The sequence below is a fragment of the Myxocyprinus asiaticus genome, chromosome 43 (genome assembly GCF_019703515.2).
Source record: "Myxocyprinus asiaticus isolate MX2 ecotype Aquarium Trade chromosome 43, UBuf_Myxa_2, whole genome shotgun sequence".
Lineage (NCBI taxonomy): Eukaryota > Metazoa > Chordata > Actinopteri > Cypriniformes > Catostomidae > Myxocyprinus > Myxocyprinus asiaticus.
In genome coordinates, this window is record NC_059386.1 from 32,866,806 (window position 1) to 32,888,000 (window position 21,195).

At 36.5% G+C, this 21,195-nt stretch overlaps 1 protein-coding gene across 3 annotated transcripts in view; it reads left to right on the forward strand.

Annotated features, from left to right (window-relative positions):
- LOC127433779 (CAP-Gly domain-containing linker protein 1-like) overlaps positions 1–21,195 on the forward strand; it is a 41,816-nt gene that overhangs the window by 10,393 nt on the left and 10,228 nt on the right. For 2 of the 3 annotated variants that reach the window (XM_051685972.1, XM_051685974.1), the window contains 7 exons: positions 4,918–5,022; positions 6,313–6,441; positions 6,586–6,702; positions 8,142–8,199; positions 8,497–8,726; positions 11,649–11,711; positions 18,974–19,059. In XM_051685972.1, the coding sequence (XP_051541932.1) occupies positions 4,918–5,022; positions 6,313–6,441; positions 6,586–6,702; positions 8,142–8,199; positions 8,497–8,726; positions 11,649–11,711; positions 18,974–19,059 (788 nt within the window). The remainder of the gene's footprint in view (positions 1–4,917; positions 5,023–6,312; positions 6,442–6,585; positions 6,703–8,141; positions 8,200–8,496; positions 8,727–11,648; positions 11,712–18,973; positions 19,060–21,195) is intronic. The other variant, XM_051685973.1, reaches the window with a different exon arrangement.

The window sequence follows — 21,195 nt, forward strand, 5'->3', positions numbered from 1 at the left end:
TTGTATAGCCTTCATTCCTCAAAACAATGATTGGCTGACGAGTTTCTAGAGAAAGCTGTTTCTTTTTTTGCCATTTTTTACCTAATATTGACCTTAAGACATGCCAGTCTATTGCATACTGTGGCAACTCAAATACAAACACAATGTTAAGCTTCATTTTACGAACCAAATAGCTTTCAGCCGTGTTTGATATAATGGCATGATTTTCTGGTGATTTTCTAGTACCAAATGATCAATTTAGCACGATTACTCAAGGATAAGGTGTTGGAGTGATGGCTGCTGTCTAGATTTGATAAAAAATGGCTTTTTTCAAATAGTGATGGTGCTGTTTTTTACATCAGTAATGTCCTGACTATACTTTGTGATCAGTTGAATGCCACTTTGGTGAATTAAAGTACCAATTTCCTTCCGAAACAGCAAAATCTGAACATTATTCCTAACTTTGCTCCCTGTTCTTCTATTCTAATCTTTTCTATTTGCAAAAGTAATGTTTGGGAGTCTAACATTTATATTTCCTATTGACACACTAAAGCTGAAGATATAAATAACCATCCTAAGACAAATGCTTTTGTGAAACATCTTACTGTATGTGCCTAAGACTTTTGCACAGTACTGTGTGTATATATATATATATATATATATATATATATATATATATATATATATATATATATATATATATGTTCTCCTCTAATAAATACACAAATTGAAGCTACAAAATATATACATTTATAAATGTTCTCTATGCACTGTCTGCAAAAAACAACATTGCAATATAAATTGCATATTGTTCTCACATTATCAAAGGAAAAGAACGCAGAAGTACTGTTGAAATCACTAAGATAAATGATAGAACAAACGCTTTGCTATAATCCCATTACAGTTAATGTCCTTAAATTATTACTTGCATTACATGTAAGATTTCAGTTAAACACGGTTCAATTTAGAGATAAGTTTGACGTTTAACATATAAACACCATTTTATCAAATCAGTATTGTAAGTCAATATAACAGGATAAAAGGGAAAGGAACAGGCAAGAACCAGCATGACAGTATAAATAATAATTTAATGATAAATTAAAACATAAAACAAACACATACAGGGCACTGTAGCTCTCTCTCTCCCTTTATCCCTCTCGTCGGCTTGATTAGCCTGATTAGGTCCGGGCATGCGTCATCACGGCCCGACCCCGCCCTCCTCCTTGCCACACTCCTTCTTCCTTTCCTTCAGGCCAGGGAGCCCCCGCCATGATGTACATCTCGTGCCCTTCTGGCCCCGCATGCCGGCAGGTCTTCCCCGCCGTCTCGAACCTGGGAAGACAAGGGGAGGGGAAAAACAACAACAAAAAAAAGAGAGGGAAAGGGGAGGGGAAAAACAACAACAAAAAAAAGAGAGGGAAAGGCAAACACGGAGCGATAGCGGGAGAGAGAGAGAGGAGAGAGAGAAAAAAACGTACTCGGTCACCCCTCCACCCTCTAGTGGTTGACAGCCGCTCCTCCCCAGGTGGATCGGAGGCAGTCCTCCAGCGTTTTGGTGGATGGTAGGGGTCTCCTTCACCCCTGGCAGCGGTTCTCCCGCTCCAGGCGGTCAGCAGTGAGCCCCTCCCAGCTTGCGGACGGCAGTCTTCTCTTTGACCTCCGCCCCTGGCAGCTGCCTGTAGCTCTCTCTCTCTCCCGAACTGCCGCCTCTGGCGGCCTTTATCCATCTCGTCGGCTTGATTAGCCTGATTAGGGGCTGGGCGTGCATCATCACGGCCTGGCCCCGCCCTCCTCCTTGCCACAGTCAAAAATCAAAGTTATGCGCTGGTGAAAAGCATCTCTCAAGCACATTAAACAGCGGAAGGAATCTCCCAAAGCAGCCGACAACCCACACAAAACTGAGCTTCTATAAAACGTTTTATAAATGCTTGGGTCGGGCTTAGGTCTGGCTCTTTTCAGAAGCAGCTCTGTACAATGTTTTAAATGTCTTTTTTTTCCATAGAAACACGTTCTCACTACAGTAAAGTGACGTCGCTGACGGAGGTTCTCCGTGCCAGAGCACAGATATCCAACTAGTTATTATGAAATTCATTGTAGATGATTTTCATAATTGATTTTTATCATTTTATTGATATTTAGATTTGATCTGTTGTTGCAGCCCTCTGAAAGCTTGTACATGCAATTTATGCATCAAATGTTGCTGTACATCCACAATGAGTTTCAATGTATTAATTAAATGAAAAAATATAATGCAATTAAATGAAAATGTTGATAGATATCACTTGTTGACTAAACAACTAATCACATTTCCCAATTCACATTGCAATATTGCAAAAAATGTTACACTTAAAATGTTCAAGTCTCCGAAAACATTAGTCAGGCATATTAGGTATCATTTTTTAAAGCTTTGAATCTGAATTTTTCAGAGATCACTTTTGCATTTATGTTACATAATATAACAAAATAAGGCCTGAAATAATTTTCCAAGCTGCTTAAAGGCACAGTTAACTTAGTGTATGTAAACTTCTGACCTACTGGAATTGTGATATATCCCACTGGAAAGTGAAACAATCTGTCTGTAAACAATTGTTGGAAAAATTACTCGTCATGCACAAAGTAGATGTCCTAAACGACTTGCCAAAACTATAGTTTGCGCATATGAAATCTGTGGAGTGGTTAAAAAATGAGTTTTAATGACTTCAACCTAAACTTCTGATTTCAGTTCTATCTGCTCTTATCTTATCTAAAAAATGAGCCATTTATACTTGTCTGTGAGCTTGCTTGGCTGAATAATCCAATGTTATATCTTAGATGTCCAGAACAAAATATGCCATCCAGCATGCCAAACAAAGCATCAGGAAAATATGTTTTCGACTATTGATGATAAAATGTTTTATATCGTCGCAAAGGAGAGAATAGAATAAGCTTCTAGTCCACTCAGAGGCCAAAATATTCAATGAAAAAATGAGGGTTGTACATGAACTAAAAATTAGACTGAATGTCTATGACAAGCACATCTGTGAGAGGTAAAATGCGTTAGAGTGCCACCTACATTTTAGATCAGCATTTTGTGATTTTCTAGTACTTGCTGCCGTATAGTGGAATAAAATAAGACTTTTTAATGTGAGATATAGTGAACAGAACCAGAATTACATGCTTACATTTTTAAACTTTCTGTTTATCATAAGATCATAAACATATGCAGTAGTTTATGAATAATTGGAGTCTATTTGATTTATTTGGGGGGGGTTTCTCAAAAATGAGACCAATGTCATGCAATTAGTCCAAAGTGTGTGTGAATGGTGAGCTTTTAAATTTGAGTGTGAAAAATTGCAAGCGGCCTAAAATGACACGAAACTATGAGCTTCTATAAAACTTTTATGTCAAGTGCTTGGGTTGGGCTCTTTTTGAAGATGCAGCTTTGTACCATTTTTCAAATTTATTTTTTCCATAGAAACTCAAATTTATCAAATGCTTAATATTGCTCTACATCCACAATGAGTTCAGTGTAATCATTAAATGAAAAACTGTGATGCAATTAAATAAATGTCAATGCATTTCACTTGTTGGCTCAACTACGAATTACATTTGCCCAAGTCCAACACATCCTTTGTTGTTGGAGAGTGTGTTATCTCACCTAGAGGTAGACCGATATATCGTATTTACGATTAATCGGTACCGATAATTTCATTTTGTCTTCTGTGAAAATCTATGCCGATAGTTGCCTATATTTTTTTTTCATTTAAATTCCTCTCTGTTCCCCTGTGGTCAGCGCTGGTGGATTCTACAGTTAGAACAGCTTAATTCTACATCATAACAGCGGCCTCTAAGAGGTGAAATAAAAACAATCACTGACACCTCATGGGGATTTGCTGTATCTAAAGCTTTCATCATTGACAATATTCATTAATATATTTATCCTCAGTTCAGTGCATATTTTGTTAGTTATATAGTGTGTTATATAGGCTATAAAAAGCTTAATTTGGTAAGTACTTGCATATAGACCATTGAAACGGAGCCAAGTCTCCGTCATTCAAAAATAAGAGTCTTAGTTATCGGTATCGCCAAAATCCGCTATCGGTCGACCTCTAACCTCCACAAAACGTTTTCATCTTGCTGCTCTTAACTATGTTAGGATACATCTCCAGTGCCCTTAAATAATTTAGGAGTTTGGACCAATTATTATCACTTATGAACACTTATTCTTAATTCTAGAAATAAGAGCAAACGGCTTTATACATACAGGCCCTGATTTCTATTAATAATTGTTTTAAATCTTTATTAGATTTATTTATTTATTTATTTACAATTTTGTTTCTTAGTCTTATGAACTGAGGAATTGGGCCCGGTTTCAAGAAACACCTAAAGTTAAGAAAACCCCTAGTTATTTTTGTAAGTCTATTTTCACTATGGGTTTTCTTGCAACCGGGACCTGATTTTCACTGACTAGTTCTGACACTTCTTAGATGTATTCAATAATTTTTCCTTCTTACAAACTGTACGTGAATCAGTGCAACACTTCTTCCTAAAACTGATCTGTTGAAGCATTAATTTCATTAACATGTTCTTAGAGATTCTTTCACGCTTCATTCACATCTTTCTCCTATTGGTTCATTCATTTACTCTTTCATCCATATTTTCCACTTCTTTCTTTGGTCATCTTCACACGTTCATTCCTTCGTTATCAACACCCTCCATGTCTGTTTCATTGGCCTGCTCTTTTAGCCAATCGCATTCATTTCATGTCTGTGCTGTTGTTGTTTTTTGCGATTTTCCGTCTTTGTGGCGCTCTGCCTCTGTTTCACTGCTGTCTTTGTCCTTATTCAGAGAGGAGAATGATGTCAGGAACTGCATGAAGCTCTCGGTACTTGGCTTTTGGCTTGCACGTGACCGCGCTGTTGGTGTTCTCTTCTCTTTTCCTCTTCTGTCTACTAACAGACGCAGACCAAACTGGAGCATGCCCACATTAAGGAGCTCGAACAGAGTCTTCTGTTTGAAAAGACCAAAGCAGATAAACTCCAGAGGCAGTTAGAGGACACTAGGGTAAATCAATCTGTCAGATGAGGGGCTGAATGTCTCTTGAGGTTATTGACAGTTTCCCATGTGTGGAAGAGGTTTTACTTATTTTGGGGAAGTAATTTTTTTATTCTGTGACGGATTGAGGTAGGTCTGGAGTTTTTCTTTTGGGTTCATTTTGAAAGCGCCTCTAGAAAAATGAGGAATGCACAAGAAGCCTTTGGCATACCAAAAGGTTTTCGCATACATTGGGGTCCAGAAGCCTGAAGCTGCATTGAAAATTTAGGATTTATTTTATTTTTTTAAGTGTTTTATTTAAACCTGGAAATATCTTTAAGATTTTAAAATGATTTTTGAAAAGGGGGACATAACCGAATACTAAGAAATTCTCTGATTTATACACATAGTTTTTTTCAGTTTGTCTCTCAAATTGTTATGCTGATAATATGATTTGTAATGAGCAAATATGTGTTATAAAACACAAGGGATTTTCACTAAAGGTTCTCTCATCATTTACTCACCCTAATGCCATCCCAGATGTGTGACTTTCTTTCTTCTGCAGAACACAAAGATTTTTAGAAGAATATTTCAGCTCTGTAGGACCATATAATGAAAGTGAATGTTGGTCAGAACTTTGGAGCTCCAAAAAGCACATAAAAGCAGCATAAAAGTAATCAATGTGACTCCAGTTGTTTAATCGATATTTTCAGAAGTGATATGATAGGTGTGGGTGAGAAACAGATCAATATTTAAGTCCTTTTTTTTTTTACCATAAATCTCTCATTTCACTTTCAAAATATGAAAGAATGCGAAAGTGGAGATTTATACTAAACTAAGACTTAAATATTGATCTGTTTCTCACCCACACCTATCATATCACTTCTGAAGATATGGATTAAACCATTGGAGTCATATGGATTACTTTTATGCTGCCTTTATGTGATTTTTGGAGATTCAAAGTTCTGACCACCATTCACTTGCATTGTATGGACCTACAGAGCTGAAATATTCTTCTAAAAATCTTTGTTTGTGTTCTGCCGAAGAAAGAAATTCATACACATCTGGGATGGTATAAGGGTGAGTAAATGATGAGAGAACTTTCATCTTTGGGGAGAACTATCCCTTTAAAGTTTGCAAGTCTCTGACCCAAGTAATAAAACATAAGCACGCTTAGTGATAAAATTAAACAAATTCATGAGAAAGCAGTAGATGTTATTATAGAAACCTACTCTAGGTGTAATGCCCTTATAGTGTGTATCTGTGAACATCTTGTCCGGTCACACTGAGCACTTTTTGCCGTTTTGTGTCCCGCTGTAGGTAGCTACGGTATCCGAGCGCTCTAGGATCATGGAGCTGGAAAGAGTGGTGGCTGATCTGCAGCTTCAGCTCAGAACTCTACGAGCCGAGAGCGCCGGATCATCCTCACCTCCATTACAAGATAAGAAGGTCAGTTCATCCCCCTCCAGTCATAGAGCATTTTGTGTTACCTTATATTTCATGCATATTTCATTACATTAGAAGATATTTACACAATAGGAATTATTATGATTAATCCTGAAATTTGTAATTGTGTTCTGTGTTTTCTTATAGATCAAGGAGCTGAACTTTGAGCTGGAGAGCAAACAAAAAGAGGTTCTTCTTTTCCAGCAGAAACTCACCTCTTCTGAGCAGGAGAAGTCCTCTTTTCAACAACAGCTTGAAGACCTGGTACTCAATACCAACACTGCTCATTTACTAGCCTGAGAAAGCCTGGCTTTATTTCACACAGTAATGACAAGAAAACACAAATAGGGTACAAAGTAGGGCCTGAAAGTGTTAAATGATGAAGTCAGTGAGTGGAGGTCAAACTAACCATCAAATTCATTTTATATGAGGCTTGCAATTTTTGTGACCCTGTAACCAAATTTTGGTGACTAAACACAATTTAAACCCCTGATTTGTAGTTTGTAAACATAAAAATAAATAAAAAAGCGAATATAAAATTAAAAATTACTTATTATACCAAAAACAACCTCATTTAATTAAATTAATCAGTAGGGGCTAGCAAGTTTGGGATCAAATGTTGATTTGTTGGTATTGATAAACTTATTTCCCATAAATGAATTAATTTTTCTTACACTTAGTATTTCGGTAACAAGGTTGAATAGTTGAGCTTGATGAATGCAGTCAATGCTGCAGTTTGTGTAAAAATTGGGAAAATGGAATGAGATTATTTACTTGTCTTCTAGCCATGCTGTAGAAAGAGTCCAAATGATTATACTTCTTGGGTATCACAGTTTTAAGGAATGTTTAAGTTTAATTTTTTTTGTATTTGCTATGTGATGTTTGTGTTAGAAAATAGTTTATACAGTATACCATCTCTTATTGTCTCTCACATGGGATTTGTGCCTCTAATGCTTTTAAAAAACTACTGAGACACAATAGCGTTCCCTATAAGGCTGTCAAATTTTAAATCTAATATCAGTTGACATTTAAGATAAAAATGCACATTCGAATGCTAAAATAAGAATTTGAATTTTGGATGTATGCAAGATGAAGATGCATCGTTACTCCACAAGACGCTGAAAAAACAGCGAGACATAGCACAGCAGTCAAAGATGTCCGTTTAGCGCATGCTTGTATAGATAAAGATGGTTTTGTTCAGAGTGAACGGCCCCCAGAGGTGGAGGTCTTTGGCTGTTGTGTCTTGACTGTGCCTTGCTCTCTTATCAGCATCTCGCTGCATAAGCATTAAGTACTTACATACAACTGTATTTAATGAAAAACAATGTAGAACCACAGGTATTATGAAGCTTGAGTCCGTGGTAGTACTATGGCACTGGTACTGTGCAACACTAAGTTAACATAGACCCGTCTATTGAAGCATTTCTTTTCTCGTTTTACTTTTTTACTTAATATTTGAGAACAGACTTTTTGACAGTCTGTTGACAGCCCTAGTTCCCTATTCATGAAAAGGTTTTTGATTCATGGGGCATACATATGCCTTCCTGATTTCAGTATAAGGTTTTGACTCCAGCCAATATGGTGATATGAAAGCTGCTTTATATATTACTGAATTATTTACAGTTCCATGGTGTTACATCAGTAGAACAGTGTCACTAATGTATATGTTGATATAATATATTCTTTGTCTTTTTTGACTTTAGAAACAGAAGTTTGACACAGTATCAGAAGAATATAAGAAAACAAATCTAGCCATGCAAGGTAACTAAAAGTATGACTCATCAGATGCATTTAAATGCTCAAGTAACTACCATTGAACATCTGATCCATTGTATATTTGCATCCCTGACCGCGTGGACCAGAGTAAACAGAATAATTTTTGCATGCTCGTGAGATAAAACAGCCATTGCCAGCATTGCCATCATTCACAACGGGACAATTTTGCACACTCAGTAACCCAATTTGTGTTTCCTTTTTGGGGTAAAATGATCATATTAGCACAAATATTGCTGCATGAGCTGCTTTATTACCTCCCCTCCTCTCTGTATGTGATGGCAGAGATGGAGAAAAACATGAAAATGGACAGAGAAAAGCTGAATCAGGTTTCCAGAGAGAAGGAGGACCTGGATAGGGAGGTAGCTGCCCGACAGAAGCAGGATCAGTTGGAGGGTGAGGAGAGAGAGTTTCAAATAAAGGAGTTGAAAGAGAAGTTGAGTAGAACAGCAGAGAGGAACAGCGAACTTGAACAGCAGCATGTGGAACTGCAGGCCTACAAGGACCAAATGCAGGTGACTGATTCTTTCCCTTGTAGAAAAGCAGCCCAGGAGCCACTGCAAGCAAATATTCTGTGTAGTGGTTGACCGAAATGTTTTTCAAAAGCTGATGCAGATATATAGAGAGAAGGTTAACCGGCACAGACGTAGAGGCCAGAGTCCAAAATGAATAAAATCCCAGATGTAGTTTATTTTTAAGCCAAAAATAAGATTTGGTGTATAACATGTGACTTTTAACACTAAACAAGCCTGAAACACACCAGAGATTCTTATTTTGAAATGACGAAGACTTGGCTCCGTCACAATGCTCTATATTTAATATTTACCAAATTAAGCTTTTTATAGCCTGTATATTATTATTATTATTATTATTAGTCACAATATATAAAGTTGGAGACACTATGTATTTTTCTTTGCATGCCCTCGCTTCAATTTAAAAAACGTAATTATCAAAGGAACACAGAGGAATAAAAACTATCGGTAACTATCGGCATTGATTTTTGTTGATAACCGATAGCTTCAAATAGCAACTATCGGCATCGATTAATTGGTAAAACTGTTATATCGGTCTACCTCTACTTACATGCACACCAATATGCTGATAACTCCCAAAAATCAGCTTACTAAAAAAAAAAGAAAACCATGTTTACATGAGATTTGAAATAAGTTATTTTCTGCTTTTGACATCCATGAAGAGGCATGCGTACAACACGTACACACATTGGATATGCCGGTAAGAATGCTGGTAAAGATGTTTACATGCAACGCAAATTTGAGGTAATGGAAAAAATCTACCCGTGTCGACCTTACACCAATAAAGTAAAGCCTTTTAATGCGTTTACATGACCACACACATTGTCGGCTGCATAAACGGTGTAAGAACATGCATGTAAATGCGCTCAATTACTTGAGAACTTGAAACAATGTTTACTCATATTAGTTAATTTTTTGGTGTGGGATCAAAATTGGTGTTGAGAATCGTTAAATTTGCTTTCATATGTACGCAAAATGGACTTTATAGCTGAAGTATGCCCAAATTAATCGGAATCTAATTAGAATTGAATTGAATCTTAATCTAATCGAATCTGGAAATCTGTATCAATACCCAGCACTTTAACTAGGCAAAATGTTTATTAAAATGGTGAAAAAACGTGAAAGAAATGGTGACCAGTCACATGACTTAAGTTATGCACTTTCTCTTATACATTCATTTACATTTTAACTAGGAGTGGGTAAAAATATAGATTTTCTGATGCATCGTGATCTTCATTTGAGAAATCTCGATATCGATTCTTAAATCCCAAGATCTATCTTTTACTCTGTGCGCAACCCTGTACGACAACGAGAGGAAATCACTCGCATTTGCAACCAAATTTCGTGTTATGCGACTGAAGTGAATATATTTGGCAACTTGCTGGTAAATGTTCAGATTTCGCTCACCATGAATTAAGTAGAATAGTGGTGGAGTATTCAGCAGTGAGATCCTTTCACTGCATGTTGAGAGTAAAAGTTGTTCTATGTAATGTGTGTCCAATGACGAGAACCACGAGACCCATTTGTCATTGAATAATGTCTCTTAATACCCTTCCTGTTCTCTACAGTCAGTTGTTTTTGATTTTCTCCCCTTTTCTCCCAATTTGGAATGCCCAATTCCCAATGTGCTCTAAGTCCTCATGGTGGCGTAGTGACTCGCCTCTTTCTGGGTGGCGGAGGACGAATCTTAGTTGCCTCCACGTCTGAGACCGTAAATCCGTGCATCTTATCACATGTGGAGGCTTCACGCTATTCTCCGCGGCATCCACGCACAACTCACCACACGCCCCACCGAGAGCGAAAACCACATTATAGCGACCATGAGGAGGTTACCCCATGTGACTCTACCCTTCCTAGCAACAGGGCCAATTTGGTTGCTTAGGAGACCTGGCTGGAGTCACTCAGCACGCCCTGGATTCGAACTCACGACTCCAGGGTGGTAGTCAGCGTCAATACTCGGTGAGCTACCCAGGCCCCCCCTACAGTCAGTTGTTGATCAAAAATAATTCTAGACATGCAAGGCACAAATGAGATAAAGCCATTCAAGTCTCTCTCGTTAACATGCGCTCATTTACAGACGCTCTATAAAGAAATGCCTTTTTTTTTAAAGAGACAGTACTGGTTTTTAGCACGTGTTCAACAAATCAATGTAAATACTGGTAAATAGTACAAATTATGTAATTTAACAAAAAACATGTAACAAAAAATAATGTATGAAATATAATTTCTTATTCATTGATTGAATATATGGATTTGTTCATTTTTAAAAAGTCAAAATGTGACCAAAATGATGAAAAATGAGTCAAATATAATTAGTAAAATTTATATTTTCATAATGTACCTCGTTAGAAGGTCCCCTGTATAATTAACAGCATTAGCTGGACGAGAATGTCTTTCATATGTAAGCAAAAGGAACATTATAACTGAAATATACTCATATGAATTGATATCGAATCAAGAGCTTGTGAATCAGAATCGAATCGGGAAATCTGTTTTCTGTTTTAACTTAAAATCTTGATGTTGATTAAAAAAAAGAAAAAAAAAAAAAGACTGTGCACACATTATATAACATCAACAACCTGAAACTAACACAAAATTGCTGAAATGAAAATATATTTAACAGTATTTACTTAAAATCCACTCAGAAATATTTGAAAACAGACAATGATAAGGTTGTAAATTTGAAACTAAATTAAATTTGGAAGTGACACAAGGTTGAGCTAACACTTTTTTTAATTGTACACGGGCATGGATATCAATTGATTCTGATAATTTCCAAAAACCGGACAAATGTCAGAATAATTGGCCTCGCCAATGAACCAGCTGAGATATCACAGTGTGTTTTAGATTGATGTTGACTGGTCAGAAAGCAAGTGTGTAACAAGAGTTTCTTCACACACACAGAGTTCACAGTCTGCAGAAAAGCTGGAGCAACTGACACAGAGAAACAAGGAGTTGCAGAAGGAGGTAAACATGATTTATGTCTCGTATCTCATGACAAACACGATGGCTTCTCTCTATGATGCAATTAAAGTACGATTCTTATTGTGTATGTACCAGATCTCTGGCATGTTGTCCATTACCACAGACACTAATTTGAACTCATAAACAGAAACGTGTTCCTCCACCTTGAAAGTAGTCCCTCAAAAGCCCGATTTATGCATCTTTACACCTCAAATAAGCAACATCTTTACTGAAGTATTAATATAATACTTGTATGTGTAAGCATATTTGGCAATAAAGCTGATTCTGATTCTGATATAAGTGCTTTAAAGAAAATACAAACTTTACATTTCTGCTATTGAACCATCCCAAACGGTGCCCCATGACTTTCATTGTAAATGTATTAATGCAAATGTGTTTACCATTCATTTATACAAAATGAGTGATGGGTCAAAATTATTGTCAGCGGTAATCAACAGCATGTCAACCATAAACCATAGTGGTCCAGCCATAGACATTGGAATATACCTTTAACCCTTTAAGTTCAGATGGGGGCTCGCAAGAAAAAAATAACAGTCTTGACCAACACAAAATAGGTATTGTTTTTAAGCTTAGAATCTCTACTTTCCAGTGCATGCAGGCATTATGACCAAAACTGAAAAAGTGCTTTGAAATTTGCAGACAAATCAGAAGTGATCCATTTTTATAATTTATAATAAAAAAATTGCACTGTACATATTATTGCAGTCAGTAAAAATCAAACTCATCAAATGGCTATGGAGTAGAATATAACCAGCCTATTTGTTTTACTCACTGACAGTAATAGCTAAGTATATTTCTTTGACAATTATGTTGGTGTTGCTTATAAAAAATATCACATACCATTCCTTAGAGGAGGCGATTATCTTTCAAACGAGCCCACACACAATGTAATCAGATGCACTGATCATTAGATAATCCACATGAAGCACAAAATTACAAATGGCCACCAGGAGATGGCGCCAAGTAAATGACACAGACTCATTGAGCCAAAAGACTCTCATTCTGTGAGATCACATTACTAAAATCATGTCTGCATGCTGTGCAAACCTTGAGTCATTGTTGTGTTTGCATGTGTAATTAGTTCTTATGTATAATTATAATGTTTTATTTGTTTGGAGACGTTTTTGGACACTAGGATAAATAAGTTTTATAATACTATAACTTTTGATTGCTTTGTCGTATCAACACAACATTTTTCTCAGATACAGTTGACATGATTGGGAACAAAACAGGGTACAAGTACAGTTTTTCAGAGGCACCTTATTTACACCCAGAGATATATAATGTAAAATCAGAAAAATAAGAAAAAAAGTACATTTCTGGCTCATTTTTGGGGGGATTTTTCAGTAGTTTCTTAGGCTGAGAGTCTCAGAATGTATCATAATCTATATAAATAAAAATTTGAAAAGTTTTCTTTACAATGATACTAAAAATTGTTTTTCGAGTTATAAGCCTTTAATTTATGGTATACCACTGAAACAGGAAATCTTTAAAAACACCTTCAGAGCTTAAAGGGTTAAAAAGATAGCCAAAGATACAAGTCATGATTAATATCACTGCTTGATACTTTGGAATCTTTTTATGATGTAATTTGATTGTCATATATTGTTTCATGGGTAACATCTGCTTGCTGAGAGATTGCAAATATTTGTCAAAGTGTTATTATGATTGTCATAAAGCACAATTTGATTTCACTGTCCTCCAACAAATTCCTCACTTTCAATACAGTAACATATACAATTGCAAATTGCAAAAAAAGTTATGAAAAATGCTAAAGGTATGTTCATTATATAAAATGTTGTTTGGTTGTATGAAACCGCCTGTTATGATTCATACTATTTCAAACATTTAGCTTTGGGTGGTAAACAGTTCTGCATGTGTAGTTAAAGTGGCAAAAATAGATTTCTCACTATACAACAGTAAAATAAAAACAAACAACAACTGATAATTTATGCATGAATCCACTACAGCTGACCGCCTGCAGACTTCATGCAAACATGTTCTGTGTGCTCATACATGGCCTTACGTAATCACACAAATGGCCAGTGCTCATCAGAGGAGACTTTGCCCCCTGGGTTTGTACTTTTCACATACTGCAGGTCTATGTGAAAGAGTTTCCGGACCTCTTATGTCATTGGTCCTCGAGCGAATCCGGGTGTCTTTAGTCATTTATCTTTTAGGACTTGGTTGATTCAAGAGTTTCACCTGTAATGGTCGAGATGGTGTTGTTGGTTTAGGCTTTGCTGTTGTTGTTTATCTGTTTGTTAATAGTAACAATAACGTGATGGTCTTGATTTGAGGAAATTTGGATGGATAAACCCTGCCAAGCTTGCTCTATTAACCATCTGCACACAGTTAATAAAAATTCAGTCAGAAAACAAGGATTCTTTTGGATTGTTATTGTCTTTTTAAACTCTGGAATTCCATTTGCAATTCTTATTGGATTTATTGCTCTAAGCAGTCTGTTGTGATGAGACCAAATGATTATTTCATGTTTTAACAAAACAGATTCTTGCAGAAAGTGTATACACAGACTTTTTAATTGACTTTGATTGTAACAGCTCTCATAGTGTGTATCGTTAACTACACATTGTCACATTAACAACCATCCAGTAATTTCTCTGATTTAAGTCTCAGGAGCGTTATGTACACACAACTATTCTGGGTTCATTTCGAGCTGGACGTGACGAAATGAATGACTTTCGGTTCACTGTTTTTTATTAACTAAAAATAATTGGCTGATTAGAGTCATTCATTTGGAAGGTAGCGCTGTATGTTTTGCGTTTTAGTTTCAAAAGAACCGGCTCATAAGAGTCATTCGTTCGAATCAGACTAAACTGGTTGTGCTGTATGTTTTCACTGTAAATTCAAAAGAACCAACTCATGAGTCATTTGTTCGGGAGTCGTCTTTCACCGTTCGCACTGTATGTTTTGTGCTGTAGACTTATAAGAAGTGACTTATAAGAGTTATAGACCTTATTCATGCTAGCGCCATCTTTGATTTTTAATGGGAATGACAACAAGGCTGTGAGGGATAGACTTACCGTCTCTTCAGTGGCACAAACGGTATAAAGCTCCTAGATTTCACCTGATTTTCCACAGCTCATGTTGTCGGGAGTTCTTTGTATACTGAATGTTCTCGGACAGATATTTAATCAATGTTTTCCACAGAACGATCCAAAAACACTTTAAACTGCAGTACAGCCCATTGAAGAGACTGTAAGAATATCCCTCACAGCCTCGTTGTCATTCCCATCAAAAATGAAAGATGGCGCTAGTGTGAATAAGAGTTATTTGTTCGAGAATCAGACTAAACTGGTCGCACTGTTTGTTTCACGCTATTGATTCAAAAGAACCGAGTCATAAGTTATACGCTTGGGAATTGGACTGCACTGGTTGCGCTCAATGTTTTGCGCTGCTGTTGCAGCTGAATGGTCGCAGGAAACACTGTGAGTTGCCAAGTATTTTAGCACAGTGTCCTTTCCACATTGGCAGAAGAATGCACGTTTGGGAACCGTTAACGAATCTGAAAGTCATGAAAATATAATTTTTTATCTGTATTGTTAATCAGTATTTTTTTTTTATATGGAAACAGTTCTGAAAAATAAACGCTTCTCGGTCCCCAACACTAGTTAGTACCGTAAAAATAGTCCATATGTGCTCTATTCCAAGTCTTCAGAAGCCATATGATATCTTTGTGTGAGGAATAAACAGAAATTTAAGTAATTATTTTCTGAAATCCACTGTAGCTCTCAGCTATGTCAGTTTTTTACATCAGTGGCTCCCACTGGTTCTTGTATGTTTGACGATTTTCTGTGAAAAACTACTTACATTTTTAAATTCTCAGTCCCTATTCACTTCCACTGTATGGGAAAGGGCAGCATGAAGAAGAAAAAGCAAGTCAGTCAGGTTTGTAATGACATGAGGGTGTGTAAATGATGACAGAATTTGCATTTTTGTCTGAACTATTCCTGTTTTTTGGTAAATAAAAAAAACCTCTTTGTAACCTCTTAATAGACTTTTGTACCCTCAAGGTTTTAAAAAAGCAGAGTTAATTTAGGTCAGCCTAAATTAAATAAAAAAAAATGTATTTCATAAATATTATTTTCTAATTTCAAGAAATTAGAAAAATATGCAAGGCATTGCTCAAAGGGTTTCCACTAGCTGATGTCATCAAAGAGACAAACACGGATCCTCACACCACAGAGACAGAGAGAGACACATCTGTTAGCTTATAAGGATGAATGAACATGGAGGATGAGAATGGACTTATGATGGAGAATAGCAGAAGGTGGTAGGCGGGGACAGGAGGGGGTGGGTCTGAGAGGGGCGGGGCTTGTCGTCCTTACATAATAAAGCTGCCCTGTGTTATGCTGTTCAGAGCATGTTTTGGCGCAAACGTGAGCGTGTGCAGGATTGGCTGCTCGTGCACGCTCTGTGAGCATCTCTCTGTCTGCTGGGGGCCGAAGGGGCTGTATTATTGATAGGACACATTTATTTGGAAAGAACAGGAAGGACACAGCAGCATGGATGTGACAGCGCTCCATCAAAACTACACAAGCAGTGTTTATACTTCTTGCTGTCAGGTAATTATCTCTTCACTGTAGTGTACCTCACTGTGGGTTTGCACTGTGTGTTGGTGTCAGTATTGGCCAATATTATGGTTTTGTTTTTTGTTTTTTCAAGATTCTTCTGTGTTTCTACTTTTGAAATGTTGTAATGCCTGATTTCACTTGAAGCATTTAAAACGATAGATTTAGCTTTAGTGTAACTACTGTTTTGCCTTTTACTGTTATTGTTTTTACATTAAAAGCTGATTTTCAATCCCAAGTTTGACCTTTTATATTTACTTTTAAGTTTACTTCAGTTTTTATTTTGTTGATTTATTATATCTGTTAAGTAAATAGCCATTTTTGCCTTAAACCTGATTGGCTATCACCAATATTGGTTATGACCAATATTGCTTATTGGTCATAACATCAAAATTATTATAGGCTGTCAATGTCGTCAAACTTTTAACACTGGTCCATCCTTATGTTTTGGGTTTATACTAGGCTGGGATGAAAAGGCTGATATTTTGTTTACTTTGATGTGTAGCGTCACTGATTTCGTTGCAAAGAATAAAACGTGTTAGTTCATATTTTGCATGTTATATCTGTAAGTAACAGAGATTTTAAGCCATGAAAATGAGTTGAAGAATGCTTTCACCTTAGTGTTTCTGTATGAAACAGTTGTTTGATGATATCATTGATGACATAATTCCTCCAGCATCATGGATTCTCTTAGGCTTTCTCAATGTAAACACAGCTTCCCTCAGAGAGATGAGTGCTGGCAAATCTCTGCTGGTTCATAATAAAACATTGATGTTTATTCTTGACATTTAGATGAAATTAATTAACCGCTTGGCTAGTTGTAGGCGTTTGCGCTGTAGAGTGTAATTAACGCTTGTGTCTGATGAAGACTAGTTGGTTAAAGTGGGCCAACACCAGCTTGATGGATTGAATTATGGGTCTCGAGGGAGATCAGTCTGACTTTGCCAGATGTGACGGTTGGATGTTTGACATGCAATATTTCTAAATATTTGTATTTGGGGGGGGGGTATTTTGGTTGGTTTTGGTATGGAGCCCCTTAGAGGACAGGGTTAGAATAGTTTTTTCTGTAATAGATTTGTGTTCCCTCGCAATAGTTTGTGTTTCCTCGAAATAAATTTACCATGGTTTTACTGTAGTAACCATATTGTAACCTTGATATTTTTGTAATAAAACCATAGTAATAATATAAAAAAACGAAAACTCTGGTAATAAAAATAAAAATTTGTATTTAACAAATATGCAATTAATATTTCTAGTAAAACCATAGTAGCCACAAGAACTACCCAGGTTAATCTATAGTAAAAACCAGTATACTGTATTTAAAACCATGGTTTCTTAACTTTTCAGAGTTACTACAGTATTACTATAGTAAAACCAATGGTTTCTGCCAAAAGAAAATACAATATATATATTACAATATTAATATAGTAAAACCATAGTTAAACTATGGTATTTGTATAATAAAAAAAAAAGGAAACGCAAACTATTGCAAGGGAACGTAAAACTTATTGCGAGGGAACGCAAAATGTTGCGAGGGAATAAAAAAATTATTGCGAGGGAATGCAAATTTTATTGCGAGGGAATGCAAACAATTGTGAGAGAACGCAAAACGTATTGCGAGGAAACAAGACTTATTGCGAGGGAACGCAAAACTTATTGCGAGGGAACGCAGAACTTATTGCGAGGGAACGCAATCTATTGCAAGGGAACACAAAACTTATTACGAGGGAATGTAAACTATTGCGAGGGAACGCAAAACTTATTACGAGGGAACGCATACTATTGCGAGGGAATGCAAAACTTATTGCAAGAGAACGCATACTATTGCGAGGGAATGCAAAACTTATTATGAGGGAACGCAAACTATTGCAAGGGAACACAAAACTTATTACGAAGGAACGCAGACTATTGCAAGGGAACGCGAAACCTGTTGCAAGGGAATGCAAAACTTATTGCGAGGGAATGCAAACTATTGCAAGGGAATGCGAATCTTATTGCGAGAGAATGCAAACTATTGCAAGGGAATGCGAATCTTATTGCGAGAGAATGCAAACTATTGCAAGGTAAAGCAAAACTTATTGTTAGGGAATGCAAATCTATTTTAGAAAAAAAATTTCCCACGCTGTCGTCTAAGGCGCTTCGTACTTTGGCCAATATTAGCATTTTTTTTGGGGGGGGGGTTACATTAAATGCATGATTTCACTTGAATGCCCGAAAGAGTATCTTGTGTGCTTCAATAGAAGCAATAATTGGTTAATGTCACAAATTCGCTTGTTTAATTAATGTCCTAGAATTAGTACAGAATCTGAAGTCGTTCTTCTTTATTTTATGTTCTAAAATTTCTTTATTATACCTTGTGAAATCCTAAAACTTTCTGTTCGTTTCCAGGTTCATTTGGAAGCTAGATTTAGCCACCCCACGCACATGAGGTCATTTGTTGATCTGTCAAACTACAGTGAAGTTAAATAAATTGTCAATGTGGAACACTTTGTATATCAACAGTACGACTCAATGTTGTGCTCTCTGAGTGGCTGTAGAAGCACACACTTGAACATGTTTTGCCCATTTTAAGATGTTTTTCCTAAAATCCCTCTCTCTTCTTTACCCCATCCTTTTGTCTTTGTTTTATTTGTCTTTTATCACCTTCACCAGCTTGAAGCCCTGAAGCAGCAGAACTCGCAGTATCAGGAACAGTTGAGTTCAGAAACGCAGCGCATCGGAAGCCTTCGCAAAGAAATGTGAGTAACCATCCTCACTTACTTTTGACATGAACCAAAGCATTTTCTGTTTATTGACTAAACACAGTTTTTTTTATATTTATGCAGGCCTTTTATCGTTATTGATAGTAGAGAAAGAACAGTAAAAATGTCCAGACCCAAGCTGGACTCAAACGAATGAGAGCACGTGTGCCCACAGCTGCAATGATTAAGCACCATTTAAAGTGGTTTAACTGCATCTCATTAAATTAAGTGTCTTGGCTATTAAAGGATCTTGACTTGATTAGTTGGTTGAATACCATGGTTTCATCATTGTGGTGATTAAATTTGATCTGTGAGTCAGAGGATGAGCAGAGAATGACATCACGAGTTTACATGCTCATTAATGCTTTGATTTCTGTGTAAGAACAGGCGTATGTTGTCGTGGCCTATTGGTCAGCATATTTGGTCTAAAACTTGTTTGGGCATCACAAATTTGAGTCTTGGACGTGGCTAATTTGGCATGTTCAAAAGCGTTTCCTGATAACGCCCCCCCCATAAAATAAATGGAATTCGCAACAAGGGGTGGGCAATATAAGCAAAAATGTATCTCCCAATATTTTCAAAATTGGCCGATAACGATATATATATATATCACAATATGGAAGTGTATTTTATCAATAAAAATGTTTTATATATTATTTATTTTATCTACTCAGCATCGTTTTTCAATCCAAGCAAACAAAATGAGGCTTCTCTCATTTGCGTTTGCTTTTTAATCTGAAACGAGCCTCTGCATCACATATTTTGTTTTAGTCTTCCATTGGATACTGGAAACCTTTTGGGCGACTATATAGATATACAGTAAATATGGTTGGTAAAGATGTTATTTACAGTACTAATTCCTGAAGCATTTACATTAAAAACATGCACAACATTTTTTTAAAGTTTCTAATGAATACCACCTATATCACTTACCCCTGTTCGCGACCCATCTTGCTTTCCTAAAATGACATGTTTCCGAGTGAAACTGGATATTCCCTATCAGGAATTGATTGAATTGTTAAAAGTAAATAATAAATAAAAGTGTTGGAGTGGAGGAGTTGAAAAATAAAAGGAATTTGTGACATCTGCTGAAAAGGAAAATAATTGCAGAGGCAGAGCAAGTTTTTAAATTTTGATGAAAGATTACGATGACAGAAATATTTTTTCTTTAGAATAACATGTACCGAAGAGTCATTCACAGTAACACAATGAACATGTTTTAAGAAAGTAAATACGGTAAATTTAGATTTCACGTTGACTTTAAGCAAGGGTTGGCTATATCCAGCGTCCTCCCTCGATCCATGGTTTGTTCTAGAGATAGACCGATATATCGGTTTTACGGATTAATCGGTACCGATAGTTTTTGTTTTTTTAATTCGTTCAAGTTCCTCTGTGGCTGGCGTAATATTCATCCACAGTAGTATCCTCACTTCAGTTCATATTGTTATTTTTATTAGATAATGAAGAAGAAAAGTGTTCTAAATTGAAGCGAGGGCATGCAAAGAAAAATGCGACTATATTGAAACATGCACCTTTATATCTTGTGAATAGTAATAAATCTTGTTCCTCATTAAACCTCATTTGCTTAATTTGCTTAATACTTAATATAGAGCATTGTAACTGGGCCAAGTCACCGTAATTTCAAAATAAGTGTCCCTGGTGTGTTTTGGGCTTGTTATAGTTAAAATAATTGCTGTTATGCACCAATTAATTTTCAGTGTTTTATTTGGATGATTTATACTGCATCTGATATTTTATTCACACAAATCGATTTTAAAAACTATGGGCCGATTAATCAGTTATCGGCCTTTCCCACCACTTTAGTTATCGGTATCGGCAAAATCCACTATCTGTCGACCTCTAGACGTCTCCAGTGATGCGAGGAGGTATCTGCATGAAGCCTCTCTGGAACTCTTGAGCTGGAGATACTCGGAGCAGAATGCTTCAGAAGTGAGTGTCTCTCCTCCTGGGAGTTTTACGTAACCGCGTCTCTCCAGCTTCAACTGCTGTTCTCCGCCTGTCTAATGTTCTCCACTCCACGTGAGATCCCACCACAGAGCTCCTTTCATAATGTCTACACTCTGCTGATCTTCTGATGCTCATAAATATGTATCATGATGTATAATGGCATCA